The 25,311-nt window shown below is 44.6% G+C and overlaps 1 protein-coding gene across 1 annotated transcript in view; it reads left to right on the top strand.

Moving 5' to 3' along the window:
* The window catches only part of CUNH7orf50 (chromosome unknown C7orf50 homolog), a 97,395-nt gene extending 79,635 nt beyond the window's left edge, over window positions 1–17,760 (top strand). Inside the window, exons 4-5 of the mRNA XM_042864816.1 lie at window positions 13,319–13,400; window positions 17,327–17,760. Coding sequence (XP_042720750.1) covers window positions 13,319–13,400; window positions 17,327–17,509 — 265 coding nt within the window. The 3' untranslated portion in view covers window positions 17,510–17,760. The remainder of the gene's footprint in view (window positions 1–13,318; window positions 13,401–17,326) is intronic.
* The last annotated feature ends 7,551 nt before the right edge of the window (window positions 17,761–25,311 follow it).

Below are 25,311 nucleotides of genomic sequence, written 5' to 3'. Positions count from 1 at the left end.
GCCACCATGTTAAAGTGAATAGTGTACAGTGCCTCACTTCTGCATACCAAAGTATCCAGGGAGTCCAGTGGCCTATTTCGGATCGGAAGCAATTACTTTAGCTAGCACGCTGATTTCGAATACTTTGAATTCCAACATAAAGAAACATCTATGTTTAAAATAGCTGAAACAAGGCATTCATGGTACGCTGCAGACAGTAAGAGGTCATGTATAAGCAGGAAAGTCATATTTGTTTTTTCCCTGAACAGAATAGACCCTGTCTCTAAGACCTGCAGAGGGCTGGCGTGTTACCAGCAGTGGGTTACCACGGGGAATAATTCCATCGCTGCATCTCTGGCCATGCTTAAAACTGAAGCATGCAGACTGTCTGAGTTGTTACTTACCACTCTCAGTGGGGAGGGAGGAAATTAATTGCATTCCAGGCAGAGGGACATGTGCATTTTTGTTACATAACCCTCAGCACGCAGCGATAGCACAATGACAATAATATTTTTGATCTGGAAAACAGCTGGAATGGTTCACCACTGTTTTGAACTGCAGATGGATTGAAAGTTATCTTTGAACCATCTGCTCCAACTGTACTCTGGTATGTGTGCAAGTAAGTGGCGGATCTAGACATAATGGTTTTCAGGTTTGGAAAGCAAAGGAACAAGCTGTGGGGTTTTGGTTGATATTCTGCTTCTATCTGTATGGATTTGTGCCTTGTTAGATGAGAGTGAAACTATATTTGAACTAATTTGACTGCAGAGTTTAACCTGCACCAAATGACCTTGAAGCAGTATGCTGGCTACACAGCATGGTCTTGTAATAGCAGAGCCCCACAGCTCTGGGTATGGCAGCACGTTGTCTGGGGTTATGTCAGCAACAGATGGTTTGAATTTTGTACACTTATCAGGGATAGCAGTAAGATGCTGAACTGCCAAATGAATGTAACCACGGGGTGCGTTTTGCCCCATATGTGCTGTGACCTCCTCGTGTCCTTGGGAGCCCACTGTAAAAGCCCTGACGACTTCAGTGGGTCAGGGATTTCAGTCTGTGTGTTTTTGTGGGGCTACAGGTGTGAATGACACATGGAAGGATAAGGTCATCCTACAGATGCAGGAGCACAGTGCAGTGGGAGGTAAACAAAAGGGCGCTGTGGATTTATGATTTGCCCCACCTACAGCAGAAAACCTGACATTAAATAGTGCTAAGTGAGGTGGCCTCTTAATTCCCTGATGACAAGTGAATCTCCTGCATTACAGGTGGAACTTGAAGTACCTTCTAATAATTAAAGCAGTCATTTTTATTAATGAAGAGACTGACTATTCACAGCACGAGAGCACAACTGAGGCTTCAGCTTCGACAGGAATTTGTTTTAAGTTTGATAACTTTCAAAGGAGAACGTTAGAAATCATTCACTGAAAGAGTTCTGTTACACGCAGACTTTTGACATGCAAGGGAAAATTCTGCTTGTTTTGTAGGTCATACATTTTTAAGAGGTAGTGCTTCTCTCGGACAGCAGAGCCTTCTTTTCCAGTCTGTGGGATGAAATGAAGAGGAATTCTTCAGCAGAAAACTGGATTTCCGTTTCTAGCAGTAACGTCAGGGAGAAATACCAACATCTTACGTGGAAGAACAGCAGAAGGGCAGCTCTGAAGAGAGGACTGAAATAGGGTGCTGAAGCAAAAAGGGAGACAGAAGGGTTATGTAACTATGAGAAGGAGAAAAAAAATGAGGAATAATGCTTTAAAAAAAAAAACAACGATACTGAACAGGAAGAAAGGAACAGCAAAGCAGGAGGGAAGAGCTGGGTGTTGGTGGTTGCACAGAGCTCTTCCTTTTCCTTCTAACAATGACGTGCTTCTTTTCTTTTAGGATGATTCACATCTGAATCCAAGGTCAGAATGCCTCCTTTCTTTGATTCTTAGAAAACAGGAAATAAAATTCATACTTTGTTAAGCTGTAAGAGCCTTCAAGTGAAAAGACGACGCAATTCATGAGAATTCTAATTAGACGTAATTATATCCCAACTGACCTTTAGTGGTGCTGAAACGATGGCAGAACTTGTTTGCCTTGGCACGTCGCTCTCCTCTAGAAATGTTTCTATTGCTGTACTTAGCTCAGCAAGTTGTTGCTTTATGGATCTGCTCGTATGGATTTCTCCATCACCCATCAAAGTAATAGAAATGAGAACAGATGTCACCCCAAGCACGTGGAATTACAAAGATGGCATCTCTTGTAGAAGGAACAGATAACAGCACTGTGTGGATATTGCTGTCAATTACCTGAGCCTTAGAATGTTACCTACCATGTGCTCACATTGGAAAAATAAGCTGCTAGAGTGTGTTTCTTCTCTCTCTGTCATGATTTATATGGCACCAGCTCTGCGTGTCACCAGGGTGTTTTCCCAGACGTTGTCTTTCTGGTTTCCTCTGCCTGCTTTTGTATCGCTGCCTTAAATTTAGGTGAGCATGTCAGAGACTTCCTCAGAAAATAAGAAAGTAAGTAAAAATAAGATGGTTGCCACAATGATACAAAGCAAGGGCACATTTCAGAACACAGAAGTAAGACAGTTTGGCACTGAGTGGGGAAATGGTGTGGCTGCAGAACATGGCACTGTGCAGGAGTGCTGCTGGAGCAGTGCCTGGGGCAGCCCTTCATCTGCTGGGCTGCAGGATGGAGGTAGAGCACCATCCTGGGCCAGGCTGCAGAAGGGCATTAATAGGTGTCTTTCATTTTGAGAGTTGCAATTGATGTTTCCCCATCCACGGCTTCAGCTTGTAGGTACTAAGAGTAACCAGTGCACAGAAATCTGAACATCACAGGTTGTCTTTTCTTCCCCCATGTAAGATTAGCAGAGCTTAACACACCTGAGTGGCAGGTAGTGTCAGTGCGTCGGTCTGTGCGCTGCTGAGCTGCTCTAGATGCTTGTTAGAGGTATCTCCTTTGCAGACATTTTACTTATTGAACTGTGAATTTGCCATTGTCCCTGGGATGTAATGACTGTTTTATGTAATGCCTGTGAGATGGAGCTCTGTGAGCCCTGACACTGACTGTTGCATCAAGCAGGAATGTCTCATTGCAAACACAGCACCAGTCCAGGGCAGGGAGTGTTCCCTGTGGCAGGGAGATGCAGTCGATGTAGGAGCTCACCAGTTACCTTGAAGTTCATCCGCTATTGCAGCACTGATCGAATTGCAAATCTCAGCCAAAGCAAAAGTTGGGCTGTGAAGGTGTCCTGAAATAGCAGCTTTCCCTCAAAGATGAGGGGGTTGTGGTGGTGGAGGGTGGTTTTGCTTTAATTATTGGAGGGTTGTTTTTTGAAGGTTCTGAGGCAAGTGTTAGCTGTGGATGTAATTGATGCATTCATGTGTGCTTTCGCAGTCCTTAGTTATAGAGGGAGCTGCCCAAATCCAGGAGTCAGATAGAGGGTAAATTTGCATTTGGCGTCGTTCTGGGCTGCTTTTGTGAACCTGGGCAGACGTTGACTGCTATCTGATTTCAAAGGCTTGCACTTCTCCTCATGCTGCACAGAACAGAGCTTTTGTCTCAGGACTGCCCCAACTTTCTGTGTCGCTGATTTTTAGTTCTACCTGCCTCTGAGCAGTATTCCTCCTCTTGACCTAAATCAGAGCATGCAAATCCCTCTGTAAAAGGGAATGTTAGCCCATTGATTTTAACAGTGGGACAGATCTGCCTCATTGTAAAGGAAGTCTCTGTCCCTGTTTGTGGCAGAGAAATTAGATTTGTCTTATTAAGAGAGTAGGGTTACCTTATCGTCATCCTACAGCCCCCTGTGGCATCTGCTGGAGCCCGGTCAGTTTGTTTGCAGTTCCCTAGCAGCCCCAGCATTACTCACAAACCCTACAAAGCTGTCAGCACAGCACCCACACCTCGGCTATTTTTAGGGTGCCAGTATGCCCACAGCTATTCCTGCGGGGTGGATGCACAGTGCATTCTCACTCTCCAGGTTTGGTGCTGCATAGGGCTCTTCTGCAAGGCATACAGGCACGCTGCCTTTTTTGCAAGGGTATGTGAGGCAGAAAAGGTAATCAGTTGTGGATCTGTTACTGAGCAGGGTTTTGTAAATCAGTGTTTCCCACACCGAGCACGGCCTGCACCTGGCTGCTTCAGAGTTCTGAATCTCCCTGCATCTCCAGTGAAGGATCTGCAATGCTCCATCTTTCTTTCAGCCACATCGCCTTGTGATTTTGTGTTTTATTTGCCACATGTGGAAAACCTTTACTTTTTTCCCCCTCCCCAGTCCATTGGTCAGTTTTGTGCTGATGACAGCAGCTGCACGAGCACACCAACCATACCCACAGGCAGTGTTTCTCTGAATGGAGAAGAGGCAGCACTTCTTGTCCTGCTTCAGCCTGGCTGTGACCGAATCAGACACACTGCCATTCCAGAGCTGCATTCACCGTGTACATTTCCTAACATTAGTGTCCTCAGCATCTGATTATTCAATCTGTGCATTTCGGATTCTGTGAACGTCACATTGCACTCTCAGTCACAGCAGCACACAGCACTGCCTGTCCCATTGGGGTGTCTGGCAGCCCAGTGCCAAGATTGCTGATGCACCCACTGACTTCTGCATTCACTTCTCTGTGTCTCAGGGACAAGTGATGTGCAGGGCTGTGCTGGAGCCCTGCCAGCCTTCTCCTAACCCCCCTCGTGACACCTGCAGGATGTCATGTTGAGCAGGAACTGCTTTTAAAGGATTAATGATTAACTCCTTGGTGTTAAACTCTAAAACTGCTTTCTAGAGTCCCAGTACAGCAATTCCACTACTTTGCAAGAAGCTCTTTAACATCTACCTTTACTTCAGCCACTTCCTGCAGATTTCTGTTCTGATGTCTTTTTTTCCTACCTGTAAACACTGCAGCTCTGCAGACAGAGTGGTGCAGGCTGTGTGTGGAAGAGGAAATGGCAGGGCCACGTTTGTGGTCTGCAGCTGTGCCACAGCAGCCCAGCCTTGCAGTGCTGGGTGAGGAGATGGCTGCAGGGCTCTGAGCAGGGAGAGTGACCCCGTGCTGTGCAGGAATTGTGGCTCAGGTCTGGAGCTGAGTTGAGTACCAGGGTAAGGCTCAGGTGAATCTGAAATAAGAAGCCATGCCTCTCAATCTTGGCTATTCTTACCAAGAGTTTCTGGGCAGAAAAAAAAAGAAAATAAAATCCTGGAAATACATTCTGGGTACTGGTAACTCTGCCCTGGAAATGTTCCAGATGGCCAGAGCTAGATTATTTGTTTATTTACTTCATAATTTCAGTCATTTCCAGCAAGGTATGTCCATATTAATAAATCAGGTTTTAAAGAACGTAGGTATTGAGAAATCTGAGTAAGCAGCTCTGGTTTCTGGAGACAAAACAGAGGACTGAAGATTCTGAAATGTCAGGTTATAAGACTTGTAAGTTTAGCTCAAGTAGGAATTCTTAGGTACTGCAAATATTTCCTCCTTATTTCCAGCTTATTCAAAAGGAGGCAGTATTATAACATGCACTATTATGTGATGTTCCAGTAAAATTAGTGGAGGTTTGTGATTCAGCTTACTAAACTGAGCTTTGGAAAAGCTGCTGCTCTCGCATGTCTTTCCCTGCACCAACCCTCTTATGGGTTAGCCATTAATAGCATTCTGAAGAAACTCATTTCTATCTCATGTAGGGAAAGGATTTGGAATAGCTTTCTGGCCCATTTGCTCAGCACTTACGTGTGGCTTAAGAGGAGAAGAGAAGGGAGGAGGTTCATGTCCGTGCTAAATTCCTGTCCGTCCGTGGATGTTGTGTCTTGCTAAATCTGCTCATCATCCCATTTAGTTTATGGCAGAGGAAGGAGATTTCTTCTTGTCCTCTCCATAAATGCTCACTACATTTTACAAAAAGGGAGAAATAGATTAAAAAACTCTAATCCTGCTTTACGGCTTCAAATCAAATCACTTGTCCTCCCAAATCTTTGAATTAATGTTATTGAAGGTCACAAGGGCACCTCTCAAAGTGTTTCTCAGCAAGAGCTGCAGAGGGTCTTCCTTGGAAACCTGTGTCTGCAGCTCTGCCATTTTACAGTGTGAAACAAAGCTGCCACAACATTTACTTGGGCATTTGGTTCCAGCAGTCTCATGGAGAAGTGCAGTATTTGATAGCATCATTAACACGACATCTCCATTTCTTATTTGTTATATAAGAGGAGCTTGCATGGATTTGTTTCTGTGGTGTTCTGTCAGGATGTTCCTAAGGCCACATCTGCACTGATTTCTGGGTGCACATGCCATATAGAGAGTAATATTCCAGACCATTCTAGCTACTCTGAAAGAGCTTTCTGTCTTTGTCCAGGTCTATGCGTAAGAGGACAAGGAGGGCAGGAGCACCCCTTGTTTCTAACATATACTTTCTATATGTCTAAGTGCTTCCTTAGGTGGAGAAAATTAGATTACAGGTGTTAAGCCTGTAAGTATCAAGGTAAAATACTTGAGGTTCCTCTGCCTGATTCTCTTTCCTGGAAGATAACTTCTTTGTTTCCAAACCTAATTAAGAAAATGTAATGCATCCTTTCTTAATGACGCTCATTTCCAGTAAAATAAAATTTAGCATAAATGAATTTTCTTAACAGCTTATTAAATGTAGTCACTAGATAGTTGCTTTCATCTGTGCATAGCATCATACAAAAGATGTTTCATCTAATTAAATAATGAAGCAGCTTTAATATATTCTTTCATCTGAAATGACTTCTGGTAACCTTGTAAGAGGTATTAGAGAGGTTTGGAAGCAGGAGTTTGTAATCACCAGGCGGTGTTCTGCAGGTACCTGCTGATGCTTTTAAACAAAAGCAGATTGTAGAGCGGGTTCCCTTTCAGTGAATGAAATATTTGCAGTGTGTTCACTGAGCAGAAAGCCCACCAGTTCCATCCTGGACTCACAGAGGATGTTCCTTCCTGTTTCCTATCACCTACATCGTTCCGTTCAGGCCATGCTCCTGGCTTGGCAGAAATGCAGAGGGAAGGCTGAGTGTTTTCTCTGTGCCGTAACATTGACATGTAGGAGAATTAGCACCTCCAGCACGCTTCAACTATTCAGACAGTCCCAAACATTCACACTAGAAAGTGGTTTCGTAGCTGTAGGGAATCGTTTAGGCAGGTCAGCCAAGGCCAAAATTAAAATTTAAAATGCAGTTGGCAATGATTATTAATCAGTTAGCTCCAGGGAACCATCACAGCCCCCCAGCCCCAGTTAGACTAACAAGCAATATTTTTCAAATAATAAAACCGGATCCTTATTAAAACTTGTCTCCTTCACACAGTAATAAATGCAGCGGTGCCCCAAAAGGTATCAGTAATTACTTTCATATGAATAAAACCGGCTTGCAGTGAGAGCCACCTGCAGGAAGCAGTCATGGGCAGGTCGGTGACTGTAAGCAGGTTATTTACAGCCTTGGTGACACACTGCTCATCACAGGGTGCTGGGGAGGACGGCGTGATGCTGTCCTGGACCCCGCAGTGCATGGCAGGCGCTGCTGGGCGCTGCAGCTCCATTGCGAAAGCCCACGGCTGCTGTCAGCTGTGCTGCGCTTTTCAGTTCCTTGCTCTCAAAATCAATCTCTCCTTCTGCGATAATTCAACTCCTACTTTGTCTTCTTTTTATAACTCTGTATAAAATAAGAAGCATATTCAGCACGGCACTATTACCTTCAGTTTTTTAAGCCTACTGCTTTCCAGCTCCTCTGTAGCTACTGGAAACAAGGGAATGTTCTCTACGTAGTCTATATATTTTCAAATCAAATGCAGTTTTCTTCTAGACAGGCTAAAACAGATGCCAGCCACTAAATAATAGTGCTAGAAAAGGTTTAGTTTTTTTTTTTAATTGGTTATTTTTCCCCATTGGACCACGGTTGGCAGCTGCAGGTAGGTTGGTGTCTATGAAAAGCTGACGAGTTGAGTCACAGCTGAGATGCCCTGCATGTATTATACCATACATAAGAAGCGTGAGCTCTACTGATGACATATCTTATGCTTTTGAGGCATTGTTTCAGCTTTCTGGGTCGACTTGCCTTCCACTTATCACCTGTGGCATCTGTTTGTGCCCTGGGCTCTTGCAGGGAATGCTCAGTGCTGGGTGTGAGCGGTGCCTGTGCTGCAGCAGGAAGGGCATTTTTGTCTTGGATGAAGCTTCAGGATGCGAGCGTAATATAAAGTGTAACAAATAATGGCAAGTGATAAAAGTGCACATAATAAAAGATACGCTGTGATAAACGTTTAATGTAGATCTAATCAAAGGTTTGCTTTAAGGCACAAAGGCTTTTTCCTTTTCCTTTGCACATACTTTCTAAGGAAGTTCTCTGATTTGTGTAATTCCCTGTGCAGATACGATCTGTCCTTAAATTAGACAATAGAACCAAAATGAGGTACTAAAAAGGATGTTTCTTTCCTTCCTCTGTTCATGTGATACCTAAACTAAAACTGAAAGCTAAAAAAAAAATGGGCCTTTTTCTCCCCTTGCCCTTTCCCAGTTCTGTAGTCACAGTGCTCCTTATAACCCAGATGGACGAATACATTAAAAACTGCTTTTAAACCACAGATTAAGAAATGGTGCCAGGATTTTCTACCAAAAATGTGGCACTGCTGCTAAAATCTGTTGACAATTTTAAAACAGTTTCTTCTGGCAGAAGAGATCCATTAATGCCTCTTCTTCTTTTCCAGGAAAATGAGTAAAACCTTTTTCTAAATTTGAAGTTAATTAGCTTCCATGCTGTATTTCAGAGCTCACTGTAAATGTATTAATTTTTCCAGGAATGGGAGTTGGGACATAACAGAATCATCCATGATGTGAGAGAAACACATTGAAAATAAGGGCTGTGACTCTTCCTTACATCTGTACTTGGGTCCTGCCAAAGATGAGTGCGTAGATTTTAATTACAGCCATTCTGCTTAAGCCTTTGAAAATCAATTTAGAATGTAAATTTTGGATATTTCTTCCAAACGAGGGCAATCAGCATCACACAGACACCTGAGATGGGATTTCCTCTCACCTTGCATCCAGGCTTGCCCCATGCTGCAGGCTGGCTCTCTTGGCACGCAGGGCTGTGGAGCAGCCCCTGTCCTTGGGAGCCCTTTCTGTCGATGCAGCTTTTGCTCTGTGCAGTACATGGGTTTGGTGCTGGCAATGAAAGAAATGTGAAACCTGCCTTTTTAAACGCTCAGTTGTTTCAAATGCCCCGAGAGAAAGAAAAGAAATGCTGAACACCCCTGATAAAAATAAACGCCTTAACGTTTCCCTTCAAATAACTGCATGCGTTACGACTGGACAAAAAGTTATTATTCCTAATTTGCTGTATGCACTGGAGAGCACATATAAAACTTGCACCCACATCCACGTATATTTTATGTATCCATATGAAAGCTCCACCCTTGCAGTGGCTCTTCTCCCACGCCTCTGCCAAATTCCTGCTCCACCCGTGATGCTCCAGGAATCCCAGGGAGCCTCTGTGAGGTGCCAGCTTCCCGTGCTCACCTGTATGTAGCATTGAACTGACCTGAAATGACTGTTCAGTTTCCAAACTCGTGCCTTGTAAGGGCAGTTATCTTACCTGGATGTAAGCACACGGTGCGTTAAAGTCAGTGCTGCTGTATGTATTGCACTGTGACACAGGAGAGCAAATCAGAGCTCCAAGTACTGCAGCACGGCTTTAAATGTCTTTGAGGGAATTTTTCAGTGCTGGTGCTCTTGGTTGAGGAAGCACCTGTTGCACCGAGGGCAGGAACTTTGCTTTGTGCAGCCTGTGGAGCAGTGTGGAGGCTGGGGCTGTGTGCCCATCTCAGGCAGCAGACACAGATGAGTGTAGGTGTCCTTGTGTTTGGCATGCAGCAGTGCTCTCCTGCTGTCTGCTGGTTATGGGCTGTCGTGTGTCTGTCTTTCCTTTTTGATTTCTTGACACTTGTCTTTGACCCAATGATCTTTTCAGCTGAATGAGTGAAATGGATGGCTCTCAAACAGTACTTTTCTCCACATGAGAGATTATATAAGTGCTGGGACAGCTTCCTGGTGTTTTGTCCTGGCCACCAGTCTAAGCAGATGCATTGTCGTCTTCCTGAATTCAATTGGTAACAATAATGTTTTTCTCTGACTGTGCTTCTGGAACCAATCTGACTGCTTTCCCTTCCCTTTCTGTACTACAGCATCCCATGGAGCGCTCTGCCCTGCATGCTGCCAGCTGTCTTCTGTGTTCCTGCTTAGCTGCCAAGACTCAGAAATGCTCTTTTTCTGTCACAGTGGTGAAAGGGATGGGATTAAGCATTTTAAAGGCAGATTGCATCTGCAGCGAGTGTCTGGGAAGGCCCAGTGCAACCATGTGTGATTTTAATGTATAGGCTGAAACTCATTTGTATGATAGACCAATGGGAATTTTGGGCAGCTCTTCTACACGACACCCTGATGCTAAAAAAAACCCAAAAACTCAGATGTAAAGCTCTTTTGGAAACTTGATTCATTTGTTTCATATCCTCTGTATCTTCAATTTCAAAGCCATTTAGGAAGATCGTTTGCACAAACACGAAAGCTCCCTTTAACTAAAGGCAGCTGATGTGTTTTTTCAATGAGATAGAGCTCATAAGAAAGACTCAAACATTAACTGTGTAAAGAAGGCAATTAGTGTTTGTACAATATATTGGAAATTAGCCCTAGGCACACTGGAAAAATACATGTTTTAAACATGTCTGTTTTCTGCCCAATTCTGTAGCTTATATTAGATCTGGACTTGGATATATCTAAAGGCCACCAAATGAATTCAAAGCTGTGAAGGACATTGTTACTGTCTCTAATAAGCTTTTTTTTCTGTAATGTAGTTGTGTAATACAGTATAACTGTGTATATTTAATCACTCCAGGGAAAGTCCTTTTCTCCTGCTGTAATATGTCAGGAAAGCTTATCTGCATATAAACAGCAAAAAGAGACCTCTCCTGCATTACAGAGCTCTAAGATCTTTGGTTTGAAAGCTGAGCATTTCTAAGGATGCGCTAATTATGTCATTCTGATAAGAAGGGATGTCCTGCTCACATTGTCACCGAGTGCCATTGTCCATAGGTTTTAAAGCTGTCATAGGAATAGGGAAAAAGCCACTGTGGTCATAGGAATCAGTGAAAGACTTTCATAACCATGGGAGGTCCATTTGCAGGGAGCAGCTGCCACATTATTTGTCTTGGTTGCGCATCCATTGTGGTGGATTTGGCTGCAGTGTGGGGGGAAACCAGGTCAGGAGAAGGGCCGAGTTCCTGGGACAAGAGAGAGGAACTGATGAAGCCAAAGAGAGAGAAGCAGTTAAAAACCTGATGGCAGTTTGAGAAAACATGAATGCTTCTATCATCTGTCAAGGGAAATGCAACTTCTTCCCATATTCTTTTAGCCTTTGATCCCAGTTGGGCAAAGTGCAAACCGGGGGAAATGGTTTGAGAGTCTCTGGTGCTGTGATGGGCACAAGCATCGTTTCTGCAGTCAGTCATGTTAAACTATTCATGTTCATTACCATGGGTATATCACTAATTATCAGAGAGAAGCCTTTCTAGAAGACTGGGTGAAACTCGTGTTCATTTCTACAAGAGAATTCACTGGAGTGGAAGTGGCTGTGGGTGCAGCAGAGTGATGGCTGCCTCAACGTGTGGAAGAGAGCATATGGTTTCAGTAATGGGCTAATAAGAGCAATTAACCTCGCAGTGCACTCATTTGTAAGTCCCAGTTGTTTATAAAGTGGATAATAAAGATATTGTAACATCATATAGCTTTATAGGAGATTAGGGAAATGAGGCTGTGTTTTTCAAGCTAGTGCCTGTTAGCACTCTGGTGATAGCATAAGGAATAGAAACATAAAATCAGCAGAGGATGAAATACTTGGAGGGTTAGGCAGTGTATTTAACCAAGCAATGTAAATCACAAGTGTACAGTGCCTTGAATAAAGGTTGTCCTTAGAAGAGGGGCTGCTTTGCAGGCAGCTCTGATGTTCAGCTTGCTCTTGCCACCTCGCAAAGGTTGTCACGTAAGCTGTTCCCATGCTTCATTTGTGGCATTGATTCTGATCCTGTAAAATATCTTATGCTGTAGTCACTGATGTTATGTTTGTCCTTTTTCGGCTTGCTGTCGTTTGCCTCATGATTTAGCTTGTATTTTGGCTTGGGATTCAGCTCGTGATTACCCTAATGAGCTGTTGCCAGTTTTTCTTGAAGCTGAATTTCTGAGTCAGGAAAGCACTTGGATGGGGCACGGAGTTCTGTGGAGGCTCCCAGACTTGTGCTCTTGTTTTTTTCTGTTCCATTGGATGGGCTGAACAATGCGTTCACTGGTGCAGCATTCCCCAAATATGAAGGCTCTTTTGCTTTATTAGACTTGACAGTGTTTAAACAATGCTAATTCTCATACCCAGCTGGCTTTTCAATTGATTCTGTGCTCTCTGTCGCTGTGTAAAACAAACTGAAGCATTAAAGGCATCTTGCAAGCTTCCCTCTGGGGACTTGTCTTTCCTTAAGGAAAAATCAAGTATAAAATTTTGTGTTTTCTCTGTGTGTTTTCTGCTGGATCTTTCAGTGATATTTCAGTGCATTAACAAATGTTGTACAGAATAAGGTGCTAATTTGCAGGCACGTGCTTTGAAAATCAATATTTGTTTTCTAGCTGGATATGTGGACCAAGTGTCTCTTTCTTCACCTGAAGCAGAATACACCAGTTGTAAAATTATATTTAAGTTCTACATAGAATTGCCATTTAAAATCAACTAGAGTCTTGCCTATTAGAAATTCGATTGCTAAACAAAGAACTTTTACAGATGTGAATCATTCGTTTCCCACTTTCAGCAGCATGGATGCAGGCTGATATTTGGGGACTAAGAATGAAATCAGAATTCCTGGGGGGAGTGAGGAGCAAAGCATTTTCTGCCCTGTGAACTTCAGCACTTTGCTCACACCGTTATGCAAAGCCTTGCAGCGTACTGAGAAATGCGTTCTTTGCACTCAGCTGTGCTCAGCAGTTCGGCTGTGCTGGGCTCATGGCGCTCACAGCTCGGAGGGGAGGAGGGCCTTCATTTCTGACCTGAGGAATCAGTGCTTTCTGATGGAAATACTTCACATTCTTGGCCATGGTCTCTTCCTATGAGCTTTTCACTTCTTGCACAAAAGCCATCTAGCCTTGTTTTGCCACTTGTAGGAAAACACATGCTAATATCCCACCAACACAACGTTATGCATCGACACAACGTCAAGCATGCAAAGTTACTTAGAATCCCTATAGGAAATAGTGTGTGAACAGTAAATATTCTGATCACGCGATATTTTAAGCTTTTTATTTCTTTTTTAATGTATTGCAGCTGGTCTGAAAACCCAAAGGAGTGGAAGTTTCAAAAGACGAGGCAGACCTGGCTGCTCTCACACATGTATGAGAAGGAGAAGGTTTGTATTATCAGGAGATGTTCTCACAATGGTAATGTTGTAAAGTTTGATATGTTAATTGTAGCTATTATTTATTAATGCAAGGTTACTAGCATTAGCTGTGCACTTTGCTAAAATACTCAGCCATTGTGATTGCTTGCTATTCACCTTTCTGTTTTGGGGTGGTTGTTCTGTGGACACTACTAGACTAAAGCACGTCAGCCAGAAGGAGGAATGACGCTTTGTATAAACCTGAAACTTAATGAGGGTAGATTTGAACATATCCTTAACTTCTGGCTGTGGAGTAGTGGGCAGTATTGGTGACAGGTGGATGGTTGGTCTGGGTGGTTTTAGAGGCTTTTTCCAACCTTGGTGATACTGTGACTGAGCCATAGCTCGTGGATTGCTTCAGATATCTCTGCTTCATATAAGATGTACGGATACACTGCCAAGATGCTAGAATAGCTTTCTCATTAGAAGTGAAACCTCATGTTGATTATAGAAAGCGTAACCAGAAGCCAGCCTTTCATCGTCACCCAAATCCATTCATTTCATAACTTAAAAAACAACATCCACATAGCTTCCAGTCAGCATCTGAGCATTGCAGTGCGGAGCAGAGCACTGCAGCTGATGTTCCCATTGTGTAACTGAGCACACATCTCTGTTTGCACAGCAGCTCCTTATTGATTCATTCCAATGGCATTCAGTCAGGTGTGGCTGACTGTGTGTGTGCACTTACACCCTTCAGCATCACCATCTTCCTGACCCAAACTGCACCAACCACCTGGCAGAAGGTGTTGCTTTTATGATTAAAAATACTTTCAGAGGACCCTATGATTAAAAGCAGAGCTTTGTGAAAGCAACAAATGTTCACACAGTGTAATGACCTGCCAAGTGCGTTTTTGATAATAGGTATCTAGGTGTTTGCATTGCCTTTTATTTTTAAGCTGTGCTGTTAAAAGGTTTATCCACCTTTCCAAGTCAATGTGTGCTCTTTAACTCTGCTTGGAAACTGCTTTATGGGCAGAATGGCATTTTTGCTCTTTTACCTGTTTGCTTTGGGGTTTTGTGTTGCAACATACTGGGAAATAATTAACCCTAAGTAGTGCTTGTGTTACAGATCAAAACACAGCTTCATTCCCTATTCTGTGACACTGAAATGAAAACCTCCTTTCTAGTTTTGTTGTGGGGTTGTTGTTTTTTTTTTCACGTGATGAAAGCGTGATGATTTATTTAAATTCCCAGTGTTTTGTACTGTTTAATAATCAAAGATGCGTTGTATATGAGCTACAGATAATGATTAACATCTGCATTCAGATTCAGAACAATGAGCAGAGCCACTCAAGTACTCATGATCAAGCATGTATGAAGTCTTTTTCATTGTCAGGACGAGGCAGGGCTGCTTTTGCCTGTGTTTTTATACCCAAATCTGATTTCCTGTCCATTATAGAATAAAATCCGTTGGATATCTGAGCATGGCTACAATACAAAAGGAGACTTCCTTCCTAAGCCATGTCTTTGATCTCTTGGTGTCACTTGTATTCTTACTGAAAAGCCATGCCAAGAGCTAAATTAAGTTTCCTGTACTGATATTCTTCTTTCTGTAAGATATAAAGAGAGGTTTTCTAGTCATTTACAAAGCGATTTTTTTAAGTGCCTTTAAATCCATCTGCTGTAGGCTGAAGGCTTCAGAGCTCAGGACTGCATACCTACAGTGTGTGCACTTCTTTGTCATCCTGTACTGAATGAATGCTGCATCACCAGTTGCTGGTTGTCCTTTGGCACAGCACTGTCAGCAAGTAACTGCATCGATTGTCCTCGGCCTCTGGGCTGCACATCCCTGGGTTGTGGAGCTCCTGCAGAAGGCGATGAGAAAAGCCAGGTTATTGACAAGTGATACCTGCTTTTTCCCTGCTGTTCTTCGTTAGCATTTCCCCATTTTCATGGTGTCACATAGTTCCTGAGCATTCAGGGGCTGATGGTTATTGGGTCACGTTTGGCTGTTTCCACATTAGTCTGCTCCAATGCATGTTAGTTAGTCACGTTAGTTAGTTAGTCAGGCAGAGGCAAGGCGGGTGAGCAAGAGAGAAGAAACAAGAAAAAGGGAAAATGGGTTACAACAACCACAGTGAGATCCTGTAGGCATCACTTCGCTTGCCAGCACTTTGATGGGCCACCTCAGTACCCGATTTCAGCCTGTTCCTCCTGTTGGGAGCTTAAAGACAGGCAGCGCTCCTACAATCTCACCAAGAGGCCCTGACATTGCAACCCCCAAAACCAATCCAACTGACTGTGATTGCACGCAGTGAGCTGTGGTTGTGCCACGAGGTCTGAGCACAGGGGGTACAAATGATGCAGTTAATTTAGCTAAGGTGGAGCACAGAAATGTGGCTGAGCTTTAAACACGCGGTGCTGAGACCTGTGCTGGAGGACCATTGTGCTGACACTGTTTGCATCTCAGCATTTGTCTCTGTTAGCAGCGTGTGTTTACCCTGAGTAAAAGCAGTTCTAAAAGTGTTGGGGTTTTTCATTATTTTTCATGTGCTGGTTTTATATTACAGGCACACTTCATGTATCATCAGTTTCAGTGTTAGCCATTATAAAATTCATATTTTTTTTATCTGTACTGTTTCTTTAGCACAGCAGTGTTTGTGTGAAGTCCATAAAGATTTTCATAGGGCATGAGTTACGAAGATGAGTGCAGGCTGCACCTTTGATTCACTGCTCTGTAATAGCCCCTATTGATTAAGGCAGCATTGGAGTATTTTTTCTTCCTCTTCTTTGAGAGCGATAGAAGTTTTAGTGATCACAGTTGTGCTGCCAAATGTCGCCGCAGAAATAAGCTGTAAATTAAGTGTCTGTTGAAGCTCTGTCTTCTCTGCTGTGTCGGTACTGCACAGGATTGGAGCAGCCCTCGTGCAATGACTCCAGGCCTTTAAATACTTACGTATGTGTTCAGCTTTGCTCACGCTGAGTGCGCCTTGCAATGCTGTGTGTGTAAAGTCAAACAAAGAAACATATTTGCAGGGTGAGGTCACTGTCACATCTCCTGATTCATGGTAAAAATATTCTCTCATTGGCTCCAAGCAGTTCCACAGATACACAAGGTGAAATGCCTCAAACAGATCTGTTCACCGAACGCTGTTGACAGCAAGCTGGTTCAAAATACTGCAGAATCATCAGAAGTCTTTGTGAGGTTATTGCCAGGATTTCTTAATGGAGTTGTACGTTGCACCAGACAAGCTAAAATTTAATCTTTTACTGGTTAATTAGAAAGGAAGTAAAATGGGGGTAAGGCGACAGCAGATAACTAAACTGCTTTTGATGTCTGATGTGTTAAAGGAGTGCATCAGTTTTAGTCAGCGTGATTTAAAAATGATTTCCATATGTCTCAATTTTTTCAAATTACATCCAATTCCTTTGTGTAAGCATTCTGTCAAAGTCAGAATCTGTTGTGTGCTGCTGGGTGGTATCTCATCGTAGCAAACAAATGGTTTTGGTGTTTTGAGTGAGGATACTTGCACAAAATTCTTTCCTTGGACACATTCGTGCCGTTCTCCTGAATTTGGTAAGGGTTGCATACATGTTTCCAAAACTAGGATCTGGCTGGTATGCTTCTTCCCTTTCAGCAGCCCTCACAAGCTGGATCTCTCTCTCAGGCAGTGTTTGCGTTTGCTGATCATCAATTCCACATCTGCTCAGCATTTCCCCTCAGATGCTTTGCCCATCTGAGCAGTTCTCTCACTGCAATCTGTCCTTCCTAGCAGTTTGAGCATTGGCAAGAAACTCTTCCATTTGAAGGTGGGCATCAGCTGATGCAAAAGGCTGTGCAGTTCACCTAACCACCTTTCAGGTAATGCTTTGACATGACTGTGGATGAACATTGAAAGAGAAGAAAACAAAGCAGGTATTTTTAATTCCTTGTGGTTTTGTTTTTTTTTTTACAGGTTCCAGATGAGCATTTCACCATTTTACTGGACTATCTGCAGGGCCTTAAGGGCAGTGCACGAGACACAACTGTGCAGAAAGCTGAAGCTCTGATGCAGGAGTTGGATGGATCGGATGCAGAAGACCCAACCATGATGGAGAAGTGCGATCGCATACGCCAAGTTCTGCAGCTGCTGTCTTGAGAATGGTTCTGTGTCTCGGTGCTTGTCTGATGGAAAGAAGCATTGAACATCACGTGCAATACTTCAAATTCGTTGTGAAGACATATTTTGATAATGAATCTGAATACTGCATTTTCTGAGTTTGTACTCGTGTTTTCAGCTACAAATATTTATCATGTTTTGAGGTGATGAAGTCAAAACTGAACACCATATATGATCCATAGACATGCTGCATTGATTAAAAGCAATCTCACTGCTTATCTTTGGAAAAATACAGCTCTCTTGTTAGTTTTTCTCCAACTCTGTCTAATTACTGCTCAGTAAGAGGAGCTTTGCAGTTCTTAACAAGAAGGGCAGAGCAGCCAACAGAAAGCCTGGAGGCTCCTTTACAATGGCAGCTTGTAGCATTAGCATACAGTGCAGTGTTTGCTCAGCCAGCTGCAGTCTGTCACTTTCAGCTTCAGAAGTGTGTCATTTGGATTTGGGAAAGATCTGTTGAGCACGGGTTGTATAACACAGTTCCTTATTAGTACTTCACGCAGTAATCAGGAGATACCATCAGCTTTGTTAGTTTTCCTTGTCTATTTCAAAGGTTTTCAGTGCTTTGCAGCAATTGTTTAGATACTCAGATAATGCACAGATGGGAACAGCTCAGATCTTCTGACCATGCGTAGTGAAATCATCTGATTGTGCCCAAACTCACCCCGTGATGAGAAGTGCTGCACAGCAACACTTTGAGTGCCGCCTGCCAATGTTGTTTTCATTTTTCTCTGTAATTGGTGTCCAAAAGAGTAAATTTGCGTTCATTTGCATTGACATGGGGCATCTATCTCCTATGAATGTGCTAAAAGTGAGGGTTTTGAGTGAGAACCAAAGACATCAATCACTCAAATGTTGCGGTATTGGCTTATGATTTAATAACACTTACATTCAGTGCTGTGTTCTTGACCTGATTCTTTAATCTTCCTGCAGATATTGTTCATGCTGTATTACCAACAACTTTATCGAATGTGTATTTTAGAAGAGTGGCTGTCTTTGGGAATTACTGCTTTAATGTGGATGGATGAAGGAGGGGAGAATCTATGGATATGCTGGCCTAATTTTTCAGTAAGAAGCATTTGAGTGGATTTGACAGCCTTCACAGTCACAGGTTATTACAAGCTTTCAGAAGTATGAAATGTATTCTTAGTAACAAATAACTTAAGATCTGGGCTTCTTGAAGGTGAGGTTTCCAACCAGAGAAGACCTGCTGTTAGCCCAAGCAGAAACCAATGCTTTTTTCTCTCCATCAGAAGAGAAGATGAATTCTAAGGGGTGAAGTTTTCTAAGTATCTTGTTGGGATTTTATAATTGCATTTTAGGTGTCAGAGGAGTTGTTCTCGCTTCTGCTTCCTGCTCATCTTAGGATTTTAATCTAGAAATTTACATTGCTTGATGATTATATTTATCAGGATTTCCTCCATGTATTTTTTTACATGATGGGGTGGGTAATTGCAGCTATGGGTTTCCTGCAGCTGCTCAGAGCTGTGCAGGCAGACACAACCCATCACTTCGTTCACTTTGTTCCATCCTTTGGTCACGTAGAGTTTGCAGATGTTAATGTTGTTTGTAGCCTAGACTATCTTATGGCTGCAGACAGGGCAGAATCGTGTCTGGGTTTCCATGCCATGGCTGCTGTGTTAATAAAAATTGAGTCCCAGGCGAGAGGTAACAGTGTGCATGGACAGTCTGACTAATTGTGTCTTCATCTCTGATCGTCTTCTTGGGCTAATCTGCATTGTGGAGCTCCAGCTGTAAGGATCCTGTCTGAAGAGAGTGCTGAAGTCAGGGCTTCCAGGCAAAATAAAGGAACATTAATTACTCAAAATTGCTTAAAGCTGGAATTGTGCCTCTAATGACAGCACTAATTACTCAGTATCTGACAACGTGAAAAGTTCCCTTTAATTTGACTGATCCTGGCTGTGGGTTGTATATCTTGTTGGCTCTCCACTGTCTCCACAGTTTTAATTTGTTATCATCGTTGTAAAATTACTGAGTCAATGAATCCTCTCTTCTCATTCGGAAGGGATATATTGTGGCTGTTTGGGCATGTAATTTATTTCCTTATTTCCTCCTACTGGAGAATAGTTCTGCTGTGTTTTGGTTCACTTAAAGCAAGGTGACTCTTGTCTTATCTCCCACCCCTTCAGGCAGTACAGAAATGCACTTCAACTGGGGCTTGGTGGGCTTTGGTTGGTTGGGTTTGCTCTGCTTGTTTTGTTTTTGACTTTTGCCGCTGAGTCAGAGCAGAAAAAGCAATACTGAAAGGGACTTCAGTTGCAAAGGCAGCACTCGGAAAGTTAGCAAACATAAGAAGGGAAAATCTTTATAGAATTTTAATTTTAGCTCATCACTCATATGCAACATGATGGATCGGTGCTGTATTTGCCACTGTCTTGTAACTGGTAAGTCATTTATTTGGCATTTATTTGGCATTTATCCTGCCAATTCTGCTGCTGTTCTCATTTTCAGAATGAGCATTAAAGCTGGAAAAGTAACTCTGCTATGTGGGTTTGGTGCTACGCAGAAGAAGCCAGTAGGAACTTTCCTGTTAGTTTCACTTAGTGCAGGATCCAGTCACAGAAGTTTCATCACAAGCATTCCCTTCAAAACATGCTTTAATGTTCTGATTCACTTACAGTCAAAATACTGAATTGATGTTACTTAATTTAAACTCAGCTTTGTTGACATAAAACTTTCCAGTGGTTTATTCTCGTTGGGGCTTTGGTTTCCTTTTATGTCTTCCTTTCTGTATGGCTGAGTGAGCCAGTTATTTCTGTGCCTGCAAATAGGAGTATTAGTTGTGTACAGCGACTGCAGTCATACAAGGACACAATTAAACGTCCTTGCCTTTGCAGGATGCTTAGCAATGATTTATAATTACGTTCTATTTTAACTTCTTCATAACAGCTTACAGAGTCAACAACTCAGCGTGGTCAAAAATAATTATTTCTCAAATTATGTTTTCTCTTTTTCCTACGAGGAGTAGAGAATACCATGCTAAATGCAGCTGATGTATAAATGACGGGGGGAGGGCGATGCAAAACAGTGGTTTATCTTTCTTTGTCCAAACAAAGCTGAATAAGAAGCTTGTGCTGTGAGGAAAGTTTGGCTGGGAGGTGGAGGGAGGGACCTTGGGATGAACACAGAGCACTCATGCAGTCGCTCTTAATGATTTCTCTTCTTTCCTACATGCAGAAAATTGTTGGCATTCCCCAATAAAACCCACAAACACACCTACGTCAAAAATGTAAATAGGTTACAGAATCAAATACTGAAAGGTCAGGAAATGCCACATGTAGATACATGGCCAGAAGAATTCTGGTCCTACCTCTCTGTGCCTCCAACCTGGAGGCTGAATTAAGGGGAATTGTGTTAGAAACAAACACATAAAACCCCCCAAATATGTGAGTGCTCAGCTGAAGGTTGTTCCCCGTCACGCCCCCGTGCACAGCAATTTCCTGTCAGTTTTAGTGATTTTGATTGTTTGGAAGGTTTCTTGATAATTCAGGTAGCACACAGCCTTTTGCTGTCACAACTGACGTCTGTTTTCTTTATGGTCTCATTGTATTTTAGAGAACTGTAAGCCTTGGGACACAGAATCTGTCCCTCTCATTTGCTTTTATAAATAGCCAGGCTGGCTGCAGCCCTGCCAAAATCCTCACTGGTTGTGGAGCTCCATTGGGCCCGGAGAAGGCTGTTGAAAGGCCACGCTTCCGTGTGCTCTTCTTGAGGTACAGCAGCCTTTGCCAGCATCCTTTGTACCAGACGGGCTTCCCTAAGCCCCATGAAATTGCCCAAATCTGATGCAGCCAAGCAAAGGGCAGCACGTCTCTGCTTTGTGATGGGAGGCTGCAGTGTGTGGGCACACAGCCTGGCGCCTGCCTTGCCTTGATGCCGGGTTCCGATCTGTTGAGACTCACAGCCCTCTTATTTGTCTGCTTTCTGTGGGCTTAACTTGACCAAACAGCTGGTTTACAAGCTCTTGGGGTGTGCTGAAAGCTTGAGCTGCAGCGTAGGACTGCTAGCATCGGTACGTGCCAATAGACTTCGTGCATTTCACAGATCTGTGCTGACGGTGTCACTGGAGCACGAGCAGCCCCAGAGTGTGAGCGTGGCCAGCGTGGTCTGACAGCTCTGTGTGGCTGCACACCAATGGTTGTTGTATCATATCTTCTTCTGCACAGCCCAGGCTGCAGGATGCTGTCCTTGGAAGGAAAGTGGCAGCCAGCTTGCCAATTGCTTCCAGAAATTGGTTCAGGCTTAGAAAACATTTTAAAAAAAACCCAAGGGTTTCCCTTTTGTTTTCTGAATCCTTTTTTATATTATTTCAGCTGTCTTTAGACAAAGGAAGGGGAAAAAAAATTAACCACAGAGAGATGGTGAGCACATCTTTGACATTGTTTAATAAGAAAATATGGACTTGTGTTGAATTACGCAGCTAATGAGGAGCAGACAGGCGGTCTCAGCCCTTTCTGGGTGGCATTTTCAGTGCCAGCAGAAGATGAAAACACAGCAGGTGAGCGCGGGTTGATGCTGTCCCCATCACAAGTGCCATGGATGGTCACTTCTCTGAGAGAGGAATGGAGGGGCTGTGACAGATGCAGTCCCTTTGGCTGCTGCTGGTGCTCCCATCCTGCCAACAGGAGGCAGCTCCTAGCTGACCTTGTGTGCACCACTGTGGGGTGGGGGTCCTCCACATCTCATAGAAATCTGTTAGCAGCCTCTGTACAGCTGCTGCTCAGCATTGCCTGTGGGCAGACATCAGAGGGCATGGGAAATGGGGCTGCTGTGCTGGGGGATGGGAGCTGCCATGTACATGCCCTGGTGTCAGCAGCCCTATGCATTGCCAGGGCTTGAGTTTGATTCTGGGATGTTTTTTAGAGAGCTGAAAGGTGTTCAGCCAGTGATGGGAAAGGTGTTGTCAATAGCGTGGAACATTTTGCTGTAGAAACCTGAAAATACCAAAGATTGCATTATACTACTGGAGCCCTGTGGGTTAAAACGTGCTGCAGTGTTTCAGGGTCTTTTGGTAGTATTTGAAAGTGATAAAGCAGTGGTCTCAGCAGAAGGCTAGCTGATGTCTCAGCTGGCTCGTCCCAACAGTCCTGCCATTCACTCGGCAATGACCTTTACCCAGGTCACCTTATCTCCCTTGCAACTCAACTGGATCGTTATAAGGGGCACCAATGTGACATTCTCTTGAAATGGGTTCAAAATCTGCCCCGAGCTCCTCTGTGGGCAGAGGGAAGCACTTTGCCTGCAGGCCTGCTGAGGTCGTGGGGGTGCTCAAGTCATTAGGATTAGTCCATAAAGCCCCTCATAATCCACATCCTAAGAATCTGAAAGGTCACTTGTGGTCCTGTAATCCCCAGTAGTGAACGGGAAGAATTAGTGGTGATTGTTTTGATCCTAAAGCACCTCTTAAGATAAATGCTGGCCTCTGCCCCAAAAGCATATGTGTGTTATTTCGGCGGGGTCCCAGAGGCTGCGCAAAGAGTGAGCAGCTGGGCTGTCACACAACATGACACGGCACAGAGTGTTTAAGAATCATTTTAACATTGGAAGGGATGGGCAGGAGGATGCGTGTGCCCACCTGCAGCCGTTGTGTTGCACCTGCTCAGCACCAGGATCCCCACACCCTCCCCAAAACCTCCCGGCGTGGCTGCTTGTGCCAACCAGAAGAGCAGAGGGAACTCTGGTGCTGGGACAGAGGGCTGGGATCCTCCAGTGGTGCTGGAGGGAAATCGTGCTGGAGAGAAGGGGCACATCTGCCCAGGGGTGCAGAGCGGGTGCCAGGCGGTGATGTTGTGGATGCGGTTGTCTCAGTGCCCCGAGGTTTGCCGTGATGTGTGGATACATCAGTGCTGGTGGTGTCAGGGCGTGTGCCTGTGGCAGGGAGGTTGGAGATTCGTGATCCTTGAGGTCCCTTCCAACCCATCCTGTGGTTCTGCGGAAGGGATCTCTGAGCAGTGCAACTGTATGGGAGCGCCTGGCTTTGCCCCGCAGAGTGGTGCCGGCACCCTGCCCTTGCCGTGTTCCATCGGGGGCTCCCTGGGGGCCGCCCAGCCCTTACTGTGGGAGGGAAAAGCGGAGGGAAGGAGATTAAAAGATTTGCCAGCAGCAGCAAGCAGTCAGCGGCTGGGCTGGGAATAGAAACCACACTCCTGGTTTCCACTCCCTGAACCTGGCCGCCAGACTGTATTAGTAATGCGAATGCAAATACAGGGAAACGTTTCCTTTTTCCAAGCCGCCCTGCTCACAGGTTGTCCCTTCGAGTCGGGGCTGCTTGCAGTGAGGTGACACACAGCACCCAGCAGTGCAGGCCCTCTGTCTGTGCTGACACAGCAGCGTTCAGTAGGGCAGTACTGCCACTGCTGTGTTTAAGGAAGCCCGGAGGGATGCGGTGGTGATAGCCATCAATAGGCCTTTGTGTTCCCCAAAATGTTCCCTCTCACAGCATGCCACAGGCTCGAGGTTGGCAGTTTGGGAGCAGGCTGGCATTTTAACTAGTAGGTATGGGAGGGTGGTGGTGAGTCAGACACAAGTGGGATGTGCAGCAGAATGGGGCCGAGGGGCCGGCAGTGCCATCGATGGTCTTTGGGTTGCCTTTGGGTTTGTGCTCGCTTTGTTCTATTCCCACATTGCTCCTCCATGTTGTAAACAAGCAACAGGATCAAAAAGTAAAAGCAGTGTGTGGATGCCACCCAACCAAACAGGCAGAGCAAACTGCACGGGAGGAATAGCGTTTGGAAACGCAGCACTGAGTCATCAAATAGAGTCCATGTTAAAGGCTCTCAGAGAAGCAGTTTGGGGGCAATCTCCTTCTGAAGGAAGGGCAGCTGGTTGCCTCTGTGCTCACAGGGCCGTGGCCAGGGCTGCGTTCTGCTGGTGTCGTTGCCCTGTGTCTGTGTGTCATGTTTGTGTACGGTACAGAAAGGGCTGCAGGAGGGAAGGGGATGTGCTCTGTAGTGGTTCTGTGTCACAGGACAAAGGGGAAATGGTTTCACACTGAAAGAAGGCAGATTTAGATTTGGATATGAGGAAAAAGTTTTTTATGATACAGGCAGTGAGACAGTGGCGCAGGGTGCCCAGAGAGGCTCTGTTAGTGCTACTGCTCGGGGCTCAAGCAGTGAGTTGTTCCCCTGCCCCTTGCTGTGCAGTTACAGTGTGACACCCCCAAAATGGGGCCGTTGTGCCCCACTGCCCCTCACTGGCCCCAGGGCTGAGGCAGGAGAGCTCAGCTGCTGGCTCTGGTCCTCTGTCAGACAGCAGTTAATTGGGAAGGGCTCAGCCTCCAAATGCTTTGCAAACACCAGGGTAATGACTTCCTTTCCCAGGCCTGTGGGTGGTTGGCACTCCGGGTAAGGGCTTCTCTTCCTGTGACTCTCCTGTGCTGCGTGACCCTGCTTGACCCGGGGAGGTTTGACTTTTCAAAAGGTTCGTTTACTCCTAGATAAAGATTAATTTTCATTTTAATTTTTAACCTTAAATCTCATGGGAATGCGTTTTTGCATTCCATCCAAGATGCTGTTATCTGTGCCCAGCTTTGCCCCCTCCATGGCTTGCTTCACCTAGGAGGTAATGAGTAACCCCTATTCCTCTGCTGGGCTGGGACCCAGTGCTGGGCTCCACGTGGTTCTGTGTCACAGTGTGAGGAGGTGCAGCTCCTACACCACCGCCTTCACACGGAGCCCCAAAGACCTTCCAGCAATGATAGTAGCAACGCTGGGTCAGCCCCAGGGGAGCTGCAGCACAGGGCTGCCCTCACAGCAGAGCCCTCT

Source organism: Lagopus leucura, unplaced genomic scaffold, assembly GCF_019238085.1.
Source record: "Lagopus leucura isolate 7727_CA_CO unplaced genomic scaffold, USGS_WTPT01 Super-Scaffold_760, whole genome shotgun sequence".
NCBI classification, from domain to species: domain Eukaryota; kingdom Metazoa; phylum Chordata; class Aves; order Galliformes; family Phasianidae; genus Lagopus; species Lagopus leucura.
The sequence above is the reverse complement of the archived record's forward strand: the minus strand, read 5'-3'. Positions and strand labels throughout refer to the sequence as shown.